Here is a 14,200-nt window from a genome sequence, read left to right on the forward strand (position 1 = left end):
AATCCTCTGAACTGATAAGGCAGTAAAAGCCTAGTTGTAGATGTAGATATTTGTTTGTACAGACCATTGTTATAACTATGTTACTTCACTTCCTATCATGATACTGCTTGGCCAGTACTTTTGTACTTAAAAACAATCAGTAGAGCAGCTGAGTTTGAAATATTTGCTAGGCATTCATCCAAACTCATTGCTGATATTTCTTATGAATATTTTAGCCACAGTAATGCGCTTATTCATACTGAAAACAATTACTGCTTACTGCTGCTGAAAGGCACTTTCAGGGGCCAAGCTACTCCACAAAATGGTTTAATTATTAAAATATGTTTTAGTTTAGGAACTTGTCAATAGTTATACGGGGAAAACCCTGCAGCATTATTCTCTGACATACTACAGACACAGGATGAAACTACTCATTCAACATGTTTACTAAAAAGGAAAATAAAATCTGTACAGCCACCGTATAACTTGACTTTTCAAAGCAAAGACTGCTCATTAAAAAGTGATCTAATAAGGAAATGACACTTCTACCATTTTATATCATGACTTCTGTAGCTGTCATGTTTCTGTAGTCACTGTATCTTGTTTAAAAAAAAAAAAAAAAACACACACACACTTTCCAATATAGAAAGAATCAGTAATTCACAGCACCTGAAAAGATCTAGCCTTCCTGGCTCTAATAAATTGGTGACTACAAGAACAGTAAAAAAGATGTCAAGTTTTAATCTAAAAATTCACAGCCTCACTATATTTAAGAAGAGAGAAGTAGTTAGTTTTGTAGCAGTAGTACAAACAGCTAGTAGTGAGGTACAAAGTATACAGTGGGCTTGAAAAGGTTTAGCATATCTGAGTTTTACTCCAGGCTTTAACACTGGCTGTGTGCCTCTAGGTCTGCAAATTGTGTTTTGTAATGAATTATTTGTAAAGTTAATCTCATAGATGATTGTATTCTCAGTTCTACAAAGATGCATCATTCAACTCATTCAGTGATTTCTCTGAGAGCATCTAAGGGTAAAGGACTGTGCATAGAAAGACTAGAAATCACAAGTATAAATGCTGCTGTAAATTCAGTAGTAGAATAAAAAATTCTGCACTGTACTTCAGAACTACAAAACTATCCTACCTCTTGTCTTGAAAGGGAATATTTGTTAGGTATCTTCAAGACACAGAAGGTCATGTTCTGTTTTCAGAGGTGACTGCAATCAGTAAGCATATTTACTTGAAAGCAAATCTGAAATATGGCTCGATTGGTATTTTGGAATTCAGTAGTTGATCGTGAATTAATCCATATAATGATCTTGTTTTGCTTAAGCCACCTTTAAAAGACACAGGCAGTGAAAATAGGGAAATTTTGGTACAGAAACATGTCTTACCTGCAGAGTCTTCCAAATCAATCAGTTTAGGCATTAAGCTTTCAGGTAATTTTTCTGGCAAATCATATCCATTCTTCCTAGCAACAACCAGATGAAAAGCAGCACAGAACTCATCCAATGTCAGTGCACCATCTTTATCAAAATCTGAAAGTTCCCTAGAAAAAAAACCTTAGTATAAATAAAATGAAGTTTCTTACAGTTCCAAAAGACATACCTAAACTGTGTTACCTGTTTAAAAAAAAAAAAAAAAATCAAAGAATGCAGACTGCAGTCAATTTCAACCTATTAGCACCTTGCAAGTAGCAGGTTATATGTTCTATTCTTCAAAGCATATGAACTCCCATCAATGACATTTTTTGAAGATAAAAATGAGATTTAAAGTCAATTTAATCTCTTTCGTTTTTAAACTCAGTTCCTTGCAGTTACAACAGTCCTATGCAACATTATTTACCTCAGATTTACGACAAAGTATAATAAAGCATTTTCTTGGAGTGCCTAAAAATGATATTGCAGAGACAAGACAATTTATTTTTCATGAAGAAATATTTGAATTAGAAACCAATATACTGTTTAAGGAGGATCAAACCTGCCAAGGTAAGCAATGGTAGCATCCAACAATGCAGCACATATTCCAAAATACAATGAAAGACAAGCTTTGTGCTAAGTCAAATTTGTCCTGAAGCATTACCAGCATTTAAAAATATTTGCACTTCTGTATATTCTATTTACTCCAAGAAAATTTTTTTTTACCCCCAAAAAAATATTTAAATAATAATAGTAGTATGCAGTAAATGTAGTAAATACATCTTTAACAATAAAAAACCTCAAAGTACTACTTACTGTGAAGTGTTTAGAATTTCTTTAAAAGCTTTAAACACTTTATAACAGAGTTTTGACCAAACCCATCACTCCATAAGTATATGGACATAAATGTGACTAGGACTGAAAACTGAAGTAGAAGTGAATTTTTACTTAACTTCTAAAAAGTAGATTATTAGATGACTGAGACAGTTATCCCAAATTAAGAAATTTGACACTTACCAAATATGTGATAGCTCAAGAATAGGTAGTTTTGACTTAGTGAAAAATTCTTTAGCTGCAGATCCTGAAATATTATAATAACAGTACTTAATATCTAATGCACTTTAAATTATTAGAGGACTTAAAAATGCATGGTAAAGGAAGCAGACAACTTAGAACAGGTTGGGGGCAGAGGGGAGAAATGGCACCAATTACAACAGTTAAATGAAGAAGTTTCATGCTTCAAAATCTTTCCTGAATTACACCAAAGTCTACCAGAGTGGTATCAAAGATGCATAATTTTCTTCAAAACAGAATATAGACCTATGTCAGCTCTGTCTTTGTAACAAAAATGTTGCACCCGTAATCGTATTTTTAGAAAAGAACTTACCTGGTATAAATCCATTTAGATCAGGTTGAATGGTTTTAAACTGATTAACATAATACTGCCTTTGCTCATCAGTTATTTTCCAGGGATCATCATAACTACTTGATTGCCTACGAATTTCATTTGCTGTTGTAGCTGATGCTACAGTTCGTACTGTTGTCTGGTCCTGAAATGAAATATTTTTCCTCAGTATTATCTACCTAAAATGCTCCTATGAAATCTAAACTTCCTTCAAAAAACAAAACATAGTTAAATCTCATAGTAGTTTAAAAACTAGAGGAAACCATCAGCAGACTGCATCTACAGGATAACAACAGGATGTTTTTGCACACAGATACAAATAGACAGAATGACTGCAATTATGAAAGTGCAAACAGAAGTATGGAGTATATGCAAAAAAAAAGCTAAGCACAAATATTTTTAAGTCATGATTGTTGACATTTTTCAGAATAGTAACTTTGTTAAAACATTCCAAATCAAGTCAACTCAAGGAATGAAATATCTGTTGGGTAAATAGAACCAAATGGACTACAGCCCAGTTCCACTGTAAGCAACTGCAGTGAAAAAAAAAAATACAAAAATTAAATTGCAACATCAATCCAAATGAAGCAAATAAAATACCAATAAAGTGTCACACCTGGACAGAAGCAGGATGCATGGCTAAAAGAGCACTGGTTGGTGGGGTATCTGCAAAACTGACCCAGTTTTCTTGATGAGGTGGTGGTGAATGGCCAGACCATATGGGATCGCTAGTAGTAGACGAGCCTGAAAGCAGAAGAAATAATTCCCTTTCAAAATGCAGTTCTGGAAAACTGAATTTTCTACATAGAGAAAACTCACTCACAGGACATACAAGCCCCTTTGACCCCAGGTGCATAGAGCTTCTTCTATACTTGCAGAACTGTGATGCAACTGATTTTCTGTTTCAAGGTGACAAAAGTTCACCTCCCAGCCACTTACTCATACAAATTTCTACACTTGGACAACTTAAATCTGCACTAAAAGAAAGAAATGAACAACAAGCTTATTGCAACATCCGTAAAACTAAAACTGGGTTTTACATGTATAATTGTTTTGAAAGAGCTAATTAATCCTCCATGTTTTCACTTAACTGTAATGAATTGCAGTTCTGTACGCACAAGGAGTTATTTAAAAGCGGTATATGATATTAGGGGTTAAAAAAAAAAAAAAAAAAAAAAAAAAAAAAAAAAAAAACCACACAGGGGGGTAAAACAGACCATCTAGAACAGTTCTAGAAGTATCAGGATTCCGTTCTATTTCCTGACTCAAAATCTTGAGCTCCTAAGACCGAAAGAGCATCTATGACAGTGAATCCTTTATGATCTACTCTTCTACAACAATACTGGATCTGTTAGCCAGTCGTAAGAGTTACTCTCTGAATGTAGTTATCTCGTATAGAAATGGAGGTCAACTTTTTGTAACAAGCAGCTGAACTTTTTGTGACTTTTCCTAAGCATTCAATGCAATTCTCAAACAAGTAATAAGACATCAACATACCTCAATCTTTACACTCAGATCCAAATTCAAGCAACAAGCCCCAGGTGGTTTATTGGCTTGTCTTTTTTCTTTTGCTATGTACAGAAGCTTTATTTGTGTACAGTGAGATTTACTGTGTGTTACATCAAGTAAAATAAAAAAAAAAAATGAAGTAAACCCAAGATTTCTAGAAGGAAAAAGAACACCTCCTCCAACAATCTTTTAGGCAAGTTGAATGCACAAAATTGAGAGGTTACGTCATTCCTGAATTTCACCAAGATACCACCTTTCTTGTTTCCGATTTCATGGTCTGCAGTGAAATCGCTTGACATGGAAAAGAAACCAGCGTGGTACTCATTCTTACAGGTATTTGTACACCAAAATATTTGAAATTATTATTTGGACACTATGAACATAAACATTCTTCTTTTTCCTCTCTCCTTTGAGATAAGCAAAGCAATTTTTGCCCTCTGTTCTGACATGCCACTCAACTGTCATTTGAGTTTGGGGACGAAGATGTGGTTCTTCCCAAATTTGCAACAGCCAACAACCTTCCAGTTGCTAAAGCTGGAGCATAAAGTGAGCTGAAAAGGAAAAAGCAGACAAATATTTTCTTTCCTGTAACTACAGCAATAGGAGATTCTCAGATATAATTCTGCTTCCTTATAGTATGAGGAGTTGTCTTCCACTTTATTATCCGATAAATACTGATCTAGAAATGCTCAAGACTGATCAGAAACGCAAGTCAGAACTGAGATATATGATCTTTAAATTATAACTTTATATTAATAAAGTTAATCAAATGGAAGACTCGAGACTCAAAATTCAATAAAATTAACTGACATTTAAAGTTTAGACGTAATTAAATTTCCATTTCCTACAGTTGATCAGTGATTGCTGGTAAACTTTTCATTCCTGAGAGTAAAAGTAAAATACCCATGCTCCTTTAGTGCCCTCTTTACAAAAAGGCTCAACACAGGATGCTAACAAACTTTGGCTGCTCATCTCAGGTAGCTATGGATAAGCAAAAACTGACGACATTGCCTTAGATCCCTGCTTTTTATGAAGTATCCCTAACAGGATCCTAACTGGAGTACTGGACAAAAAGGTGAGGGAAAGACTATAAAACGCAAATTCTGCTCTACCACGAACTATTTTTTTTCCCCTAAAGAAAGGGAAGGCTACAGATAAAAGCTGATTTAGACTTCTGACACAAGATGTATCAAATTAAAATATATGTTTACTGGGTGAATTCAGTACCAAAAGCACCATTTAGTTTTACTCACAATGGTATTATGACAATAGACTACGTAAGAAATAGTTTTTTGCTTGTTTGCTTAAAAAAAAAAACACACAAAAGTTTGGGTTGTCGCTTTTCTTGTTAAAGGCAATATGGTAGGTATTATTAAACCTAATATTTCACCTACTGTTATACAAGCAGAGAGACCTGGGTTCTTGATTTTCTTGGATCACAAGTGAAAGGGCACAGTCTTGTCTTAAATTCTGCCAAAAGAATGCCCCAGAAATTACCTGATTTCTGAAGACTACGTTGACAGTAAACTTTGCATCAAGATCACATACAGTAAGTCAAGATGACAGTTTTTAAGCTAGTTATGATGACAAAATCCACTCTTAGGGCATTAGCTCTGACAGAACAGGTAATTCTTCTATAGTATCACATCTAAATTATTTTAAACACACTAAGAATTTATTTCTGTGTGGACACAAAATTGACAAATGCTGAGTTAATCCAGAAAGTATTTCAGGTTTCTGAAAAATGTACTACCTAGACATCACAGTGAAAGCACTACAATATTAACACGGCATTGCAACTTTACTTTAGGAAAAACAATGTTGAGCAGTTCAATCATTAGGAGCAGATTCAATACCTTCTTTTAGTCCTTGACTTCACCAGTCAGAAACAAACACTTAAATTAAAAAGCAGCTACCAAACTTGTATTCCAGCAAGCAATAAATACGATTCTCAAAAACTAAGTATGTACAAAACAGGTCAAGAGACTGAAAGCTGAAAAAAAATCACCAACAGTACATTTTAATTATAAACTGATTAGCACTCAATAGCAAGTCATACTCTGGAAGAAAGGCAGAACCCTTTCCACACGATTTCCATTTCACGTCTAAGAGCCCACACAACAGGTTTTACAGGTTTTATTTTCTTAAAAATTGGTAATTCAGACAAGTCTAACAACATAATGCCTGATCCTCCATCAATGGTTATAACTACAAAAACCAAAACATACTGAAATTTAGTGAATTGATTTAGCAACATCAAGACTGAAATTAACAATCCACAGTTCAATGTGGAATAACAAGGTGTGACATATTTAGTAGTTTCTTCAAAAAATGGAAGCTGAATTAGAATTGCTCTGCTGTTCCAAATTTAATAGGTCAGCAGATAACAGAAAGCTTGTTGAAATATGAGATACTACAGTGGAAAGCTTTATACAGTTTGAGCACAGAGATAAAACAGTGATGCTACAGTTATGCCTACATAAACTTAGAGAAAAAAGCTAGAAGAATTAGTCATTCTGACAATTCAGCTGATCTACCAGAAGTATAATTAAAGCAAACAATGTATTATCTTTCTCTTTCCCTTTTAGGACCCCATGTTTCTGGGAACACCAGCAGTTTCTGCATAATTTCAGAGAGATGTCAATTTTATATTGTAACTTTCTACTGGTAAACTTTCACACTCTTCCCTCCCTCCAAACTCTTGGCATTCCCAGTATCACCCTGAGAAATGGATTTGCCACACACAACAGCGCAGATTCCACATTGCTGACATCAACACAAACACTTGAATCTGCAACAAAATTCCCATGTTTGAAAAAAAACAGGGAGATATAATTGCCCTAGGCTCTTTTTTTAATTGTATTTACTGAAGAGTTCCACAACTTTGGGTTACCAGCTGAAGCATAACAGAACACATTTATACCTGGTTGTGCTTCACTAAATGGAGCCCAAAAAGGCCCAGGTCCAGCAAGAGGTCGTTCATTATTCCCTCCGCTGGGATGGCGGTTGTGCTTCCTCCATGTATGTGGAGAGGTTGGTGGGGATTGCTGTGGTGAAACAACTGGAGATGTGGACTCCTAATAAAACAAAGGAACCTTTTAAGTTTTGTGCTGGGTAACTAAATACATAAAAGCCTATCTGAAACCATTACTTCTAGGAACAACCATTCAATATGGTTAATTTTTTTAGTGGGAGGAAGGTGAGGGAAAAGTTCTATCAAAATGAGGGAACAGGAGGGCAACATGAATGGGTACAACATGATTGACACTGAGCACATTCAAAAAAACTTAATCTAACACATTCTTGAATTTAGCATTAAGACAGCAGTGATGATCAGTAAAATGGCTCTGCTATAAAGAACACCAGATGATTACAAGACTCACTTTCACTTGTGATAAGAGGCTACATCTGAACCCAGGTCTCAAAGGAAAAAAGTTACTTACTGTACAGTCTATTATCGCCCCTAGCTTTCATCATACCATATACAATCACAGTTACTTGCATAAAAACAGCAGAAGTAAACATTTTGAAAATCAACAGACTGGCATCAGAAATTTTAAAACAAACAGACGGGATTTTTTTCAGGGAATGACTCCACCTAGAATATATTTTGCTACTGTATAAATTATAAAATACTTCTGTTATAATTAATGCTCAAGCCTTTTTTTTTTCTTTTTAATCTCATACTCTATGCTCTCTGAACAAGCAGGAGAAGAGTTCCTACCAGACATTTAGATTACCAGTTTATTGCATTCCATAGGAAGATATGATTACAAAGTATTTATATTGTGGAAAGCAACTTTCTCACTACTTTGGCATATCTTCTAGTTTAAAACTAAATCACCAGTAAATCAAGTGCATAAAGAAGGCAAAGCTTGAGCTCTAAGTTTACCAAGTAAAAACAAAGCTAAAAATCTCAGAATTATTTCAGCGCTAACCTTTATTTTCCTTTTCAGTTCACCCACAAGGCAAGATCAACTCCGTAAGTATATTTTCAAAAATTAAGACTAATACTAGTACTAATTAACATTAATTCAGGGATTGCACAATTACAAAGTCACCATTTTTCTACAGTACCTCTAACAGCTCACTATGTTTTGCTGGAATTGCCCACTCATCTGCAGTTTGCTTCAGGAAGATGCTTTTTAGCATTTGACATTAGAAGAAAATTATTCTAGATAATATTACATTCTTACCCTTACAGACACATGGGGAAATGAGGGAAAGAGGTCACAGTATCCAGCATATTACTTGCAGCCTGTAAACTCTAACTGAGGTTGAGCAGTTAAGTACACTTAGAGCATACTGCAATAGGTACCAGGAGTGCAAAATGATGCATAGGACATCTCCAACAAAAGCTTCCTCTAACATTTTTTTTTCTCCCAGACAAGATATGATGGACATTTGAATTTTTTAGGCAAAATACTAAGAGTGAACCTAGGGACTGCTATGCTGGGACACAGCCATTGTGTGTTTAATCCAGTATCCCTAATCTGATGAATCAACTGGTCCAGAGGGAGACAGAAGGAACCCAGAAGCTGGCAAGTGCACGATAATCTACCTAAGAGAGACTACCTACTGCTTTTAGCAGCTGCATGTGAACATTTAAACTCTGACACAGGGCACTCACGAAAACTCTGCCCTACACTGCTTGACAGATGCCACTATCCGGTGTTTAACATGTTGCCCTATACTCGCCCCAGGTGTAAATAGTTAACAGGTTCCTCAATGTCATTTTTTTTCTAAACATTTACTTCGTATGTGCCTGATTAAAGCACATAAAGGCAGAGGAAAAAGAAACATGACAAATATTTAAATTTTCCAAGTCCCAGTCAGTGTTAGATCTGAATTCTGGAGAAAAAATACAGAAGATTCAGGTCAGAAAAGGTTGAGAAGGCAAGATTATAGCAACAATGTTGACTCAGAATCAAATGCAGACAATAAAAAATATGAGTAAGGAGTTATTAAAGTTTTGATGATAGAGAATGTTAATTCATACTTTATAAATAAGTTTATATCAATTAACTATCCACCTTTGCAGTAGATAAGCTCGTTTCAATATAGTAATGTCTAAACCAAGTTTGCTGTAGAACAATTTCCACTTTAATTTTGCATTTGGCTTCAGTTTTAGAAAACAGAAGCAGCAGGTTCATTAGAACCACCTCCCTCCAAACTGAAATTGTTTTTAACAGCTGAGAAAATAGGAATGCTCACTTTCAGCTTATTCATTAATTGTTTTGAAAGTCTGTAATATCTGTGATCAGATTTTCTGACAATATTAAAGTACCTAAATACTTTTGAAATTCCTATTAGTTAATAACTACTACAAATTTAAAGTCAGTTTTGCCAATTCAGGTCAATGATTAACTGACCAATTTTGAATTCCATGGATTTCAACAGAACTTACCCTAATCTCTCTGGGAACTTTGACAATTTTACTAGACACCTTCATTTGATAATTGACCAAATATCTGGCACAAAATAACCAACTACAGTTAATATATCACTTATTAATTCAACTACTATTAAACTTAATTTGATATACTGTTTTAGCACTTTTAATGTAATTATATGAACACATTTCAAACATCAGATTCTAAATTCCAACCAAATAAAGCTTACTAAAAATAGTTACAATTGCTGTCAAAGTTCTGCAGTAACGTAAAAGGGAAAAATAAGATCTAAATATGCATCTTCCTAATTTGTATCAATTTTAAAAGCAGATCAGGTTACTTTCATGTTAAAGAAATTTAACATGAGAACATCTTTCAGTAACTAGTAAAGTAATAAGGATATATCCTTGTGATATTAAAAAAAATCAAGTATCAGCTCTTGATTAAAAGATATTAGAAATAGTAAAGTTTTTTGTAAAACTATGCCGCTATGAAGTAACTGGAACTTGGACTTTATTGGATTGACAAGGAGTTACTAAAAATACCATGTTAATCATAAAAGGTGGTATAACAGGTGGCCCAAAAGGAGACCCTTAGTGAAGGTCAGTGAAACTGGTGCAAGGCACTGCAGCGGTGTGCTAGAGCAGCCCTGGGTGACCTCAGCCTCGGAAGGCAACTGCAAGCATACGTGAGCCAAATGAGTTCATAAACCTTGTCCTGGATCTCTCACACCTCAGGCCAGAAGACAGACTCCTAAGCAGAACTCCAGAGACAATGAAGCCAGACATGGTATCCGAAGAGTAGCTCTAAGGGTGTTGGGATCCAGGTCCTGCTACCACACAGCCTGCATAAGAGTCAGGGAACAGATCCACCACGAAGAAAGATTATGCTAGGGATGGCAATTGTATTGTAGCACCCATGTTTTTCATAATTAATTACCATTCATACTGAAGAGCAAAACAATCCCAGGTTCAGTATTAATTTCTCTATGTGCAGCCGCACATTTTTAGACATGGGTGGCTGCTTCAGCCAATGTAACCTTATTATTCTGACTTTAACAGTATGAAAAATTTTTGACTAAACTTTGAAGAACAGTAATGAAAAATATATAAATAAATGGAAAAGGGATAAGCTACAGCATGGGTAAGTTTACGTATGTTGGCCGGTACTATTTTCATAATTTTCTAGACAAGGGAACAGCACTACAGTTAATCTGAATTTGAGTAAATTTCAGTGTGGTGTCCTTCAAGCTAAATCCAACAATGTTGATATTAATACAAGAATCTAAGGAGGAAAAAAGGAACTACAGAGGAAGCAAGCTGGATTGTATGAGAGGGAATGTAACACTGAAGGGAAGTTTCAACGATGCTCCTGAAAGACTGGTTAGCGGAATGATCTTATTTCAGACTTCGGTAACTCTGGCACATTAAACAGGAGCACGCAGATGAATTTTAACAACATATGTAAGGAGGCATCATTTATAAAGATGGTCCATGTTACTGGGTATAAATAATGTTAACAAGAAAATCGAAAAATACAGAACTTTGTCTCCTACACAGCTGCAGTTAACATTACAACGCATAACACAAGAACCACCAACTGAAAACAGAGGATGCACAGGTCAACTGCTGGATCCCAATATGTCAATTATGACAGAACTGCTGTTCAGGTATATCAGATATACAAAAAGCAGGAGGAGAGATGTATTGTCTTTTTCAAAAAAACATTTAAACTAGTACTTTTGATTCCAACTGAGATCTCACAAGTCAGGTATTTGCAACAAGAACAAATTCTAATTGGATCAAGGACAGAGAAGGGTTATGAGGATTACTAGGAACTATCTTAGGAAAAGACATTGAGAGCATGGATTGTGTAGTCAAGCAAAATGAAGGCTACAAGGGAATCCAATGCGTTTCTAGAACATACTACAGTGTGTTCTGCAGCAAATTCTGAAGGACCACACTATTAAAAGAATACATATTACCAAACCTGAATAAATTTAGATGGGAATTAAAATATTCTAAGACTCTGAAGCAGCTTTCCTAACACAGCCAGTATGGATTTAAAGAGGATTTCTCAAAAAGCACAAGAATGCTAAAGAATTCAGTCTTTCAATATCGCTTTAAGCTAAAACAATTTTAGTGGCATAGTAGTATCATCAATGTATAAATATACAATCCATGGTAACATACCTATACCAACAAAACTACTGATATCGGTGTCACAGTATCAGCTAAGTGTTCTCATTTGCTTTGTGTATCTTACTTCGGAAGAAGATATGCCACCAGAAAAACCAGTTCCCCCATGTGTGTTTCATCTCAGCCAACACAGCTTCTAGAGTGTACAGGCATCTTTTATCATTTGACTTGACTCCTACAATAAATTTGGCAGCCTCCAAGACAGTTGGGCATGACTTCACTCATCTAACTTCATTGAAGTTATTAAAAACAATATAAACACCTGGCCAGTGCTGTATTTCTGTAATACTAACCTACCGTGAATGACAAATGTCATCCCAAAAATGGCAATAGCCAGAATCATAGAATGCTTAAGGTTGGAAGGGACCTCTAGAGGTCATCTAGTCCAACCCCCCTGCACACGCAGGGTCACCTAGAGCACATGGCACAGGACTGCATCCAAGCGGGTTTTGAAGATCTCCAGAGAAGGAGACTCCACAACCTCTCTGGGCAAAGATGTTCCTGAATTTGGCTTTTGCTTGCCTTAAAAGATAATCTAAGTTATAGCTACTCTTTGGATGCACAGCCTGATTGCTAGTTCCTCATTGTGGGTTTCTTCTCATTGAAGCCCATTGACAGAACCTGCCAAAACAATGCATTGACAAAGAAATCCTTTTAGCTAGGACATATCAGTACACAATACCTTAACTGAAATCCTGTGACTTAGGTTAATATATCATGATTTCAGCTAAGCATGACAAAATTCTCACTTATAAAAACTCGTATGCAAACAGCGGAGACTTTTAAAGATAAAGGTCATGATATTTTACAATTTCATACAAATAATCATAGAATCATAGAATGCTTAGGGATGGAAGGGACCTCTAGAGATCATCTAGTCCAACCCCCCTGCATACGCAGGGACACCTAAAGCACGTGGCGCAGGACTGCATCCAAGCGGGTTTTGAAGATCTCCAGAGAAGGAGACTCCACAACCTCTCTGGGCAGCCTGTTCCAGTGCTCTGTCACCCTCACTGTTAAGAAATTTTTCCTTAAGTTCCTATGGAATTTTTGATGTTTCAGTTTCCGGCCATTTCCTCTAGTCCTATCAGTGGCCACCACTGAAAAGAGACCATCCCCGTCCTCTGCACTCCCTCCCTTGAGGTACTTATAGACACTGATTAGATCCCCTCTCAGCCTTCTCTTCTCCAGGCTGAACAGGCCCAGCTCCCTCAGCCTCTCCTCATAGGGCAGATGTTCCAGGCCCCTGATCATCCTTGTAGCCCTGTGCTGGACTCTCTCCAGCAGCTCCACATCCCTCTTGTACTGTGGAGCCCAGAACTGGACACAATACTCCAGATGCGGCCTCACCAGGGCTGAGTAGAGGGGCAGGATCACCTCCCTCGACCTGCTGGAGACGCTGCTCTTAATGCAGCCCAGGATCCCATTGGCCTTTTTGGCCACGAGGGCACACTGCTGCCTCATGGTCAACTTGTCGTCCACCATGACACCCAGGTCTTTCTCTGCAGAGCTGCTCTCCACAAGCTCGGTCCCCAGCCTGTACTGGTGTCTGGGGTTATTCCTCCCCAGGTGCAGGACCTTGCACTTGGCCTTGTTGAATTGCATGAGGTTTTTCACCGCCCAGTTGTCCAGTCTGTCCAGGTCCCTCTGGATGGCAGCACAGCCCTCTGGGGTATCGGCTACTCCTCCCAGTTTGGTATCATCAGCAAACTTGCTGAGGGACCACTCTGTGCCTTCATCCAGGTCATTGATGAATAAATTGAACAGGACTGGACCAAGGACTGACCCCTGGGGGACCCCACTAGCCACAGGCCTCCAACTAGACTCTGCACCGCTGATCACCACTCTCTGGGCCCTGCCATCCAGCCAGTTCCTAATCCATCTCACTGTCCACTCATCTATCCCACACTTCCGGAGCTTGCCCAGGAGGATGTTGTGAGGGACAGTGTCAAAAGCCTTGGTGAAGTCGAGATAGACAACATCCACCGCTCTCCCCTCGTCTATCCAGCCGGTCATTTCATCATAGAAGGCTATCAGGTTAGTCAGGCAAGATTTTCCCTTGGTGAATCCATGCTGACTACTCTTGAGCACCTTCTTGTCCTCCATGTGCCTGGAGACAACAGCCAGTATGAGCCGTTCCATCACTTTTCCGGGGACGGAGGTGAGGCTGACTGGCCTGTAGTTGCCTGGGTCCTCCTTCTTGCCTTTTTTGAAGACTGGCGTGACATTGGCCTTCTTCCAGTCTTCCGGCACCTCCCCCGTTCTCCAGGATCTTTCAAAGATGATGGAGAGCGGCTTAGC

The 14,200-nt window shown here is 37.3% G+C and overlaps 1 protein-coding gene across 5 annotated transcripts in view; it reads right to left on the reverse strand.

Moving 5' to 3' along the window:
* Positions 1 to 14,200, reverse strand: part of REPS1 (RALBP1 associated Eps domain containing 1) — a 57,066-nt gene that overhangs the window by 24,904 nt on the left and 17,962 nt on the right. For all 5 annotated transcript variants that reach the window (XM_088529691.1, XM_088529690.1, XM_088529689.1 and 2 more), the window contains exons 4-8: positions 7,232 to 7,385; positions 3,416 to 3,543; positions 2,782 to 2,944; positions 2,412 to 2,475; positions 1,371 to 1,525 (exon numbers count right to left, since the gene is read on the reverse strand). In XM_088529691.1, the coding sequence (XP_088385817.1) occupies positions 1,371 to 1,525; positions 2,412 to 2,475; positions 2,782 to 2,944; positions 3,416 to 3,543; positions 7,232 to 7,385 (664 nt within the window). The remainder of the gene's footprint in view (positions 1 to 1,370; positions 1,526 to 2,411; positions 2,476 to 2,781; positions 2,945 to 3,415; positions 3,544 to 7,231; positions 7,386 to 14,200) is intronic.

This window comes from Tinamus guttatus, unplaced genomic scaffold (assembly GCF_059628265.1).
Source record: "Tinamus guttatus ecotype Peru unplaced genomic scaffold, ASM5962826v1 Tinamus_guttatus_pri_ptg000336l, whole genome shotgun sequence".
In the NCBI taxonomy this organism is placed as follows: Eukaryota; Metazoa; Chordata; class Aves; order Tinamiformes; family Tinamidae; genus Tinamus; species Tinamus guttatus.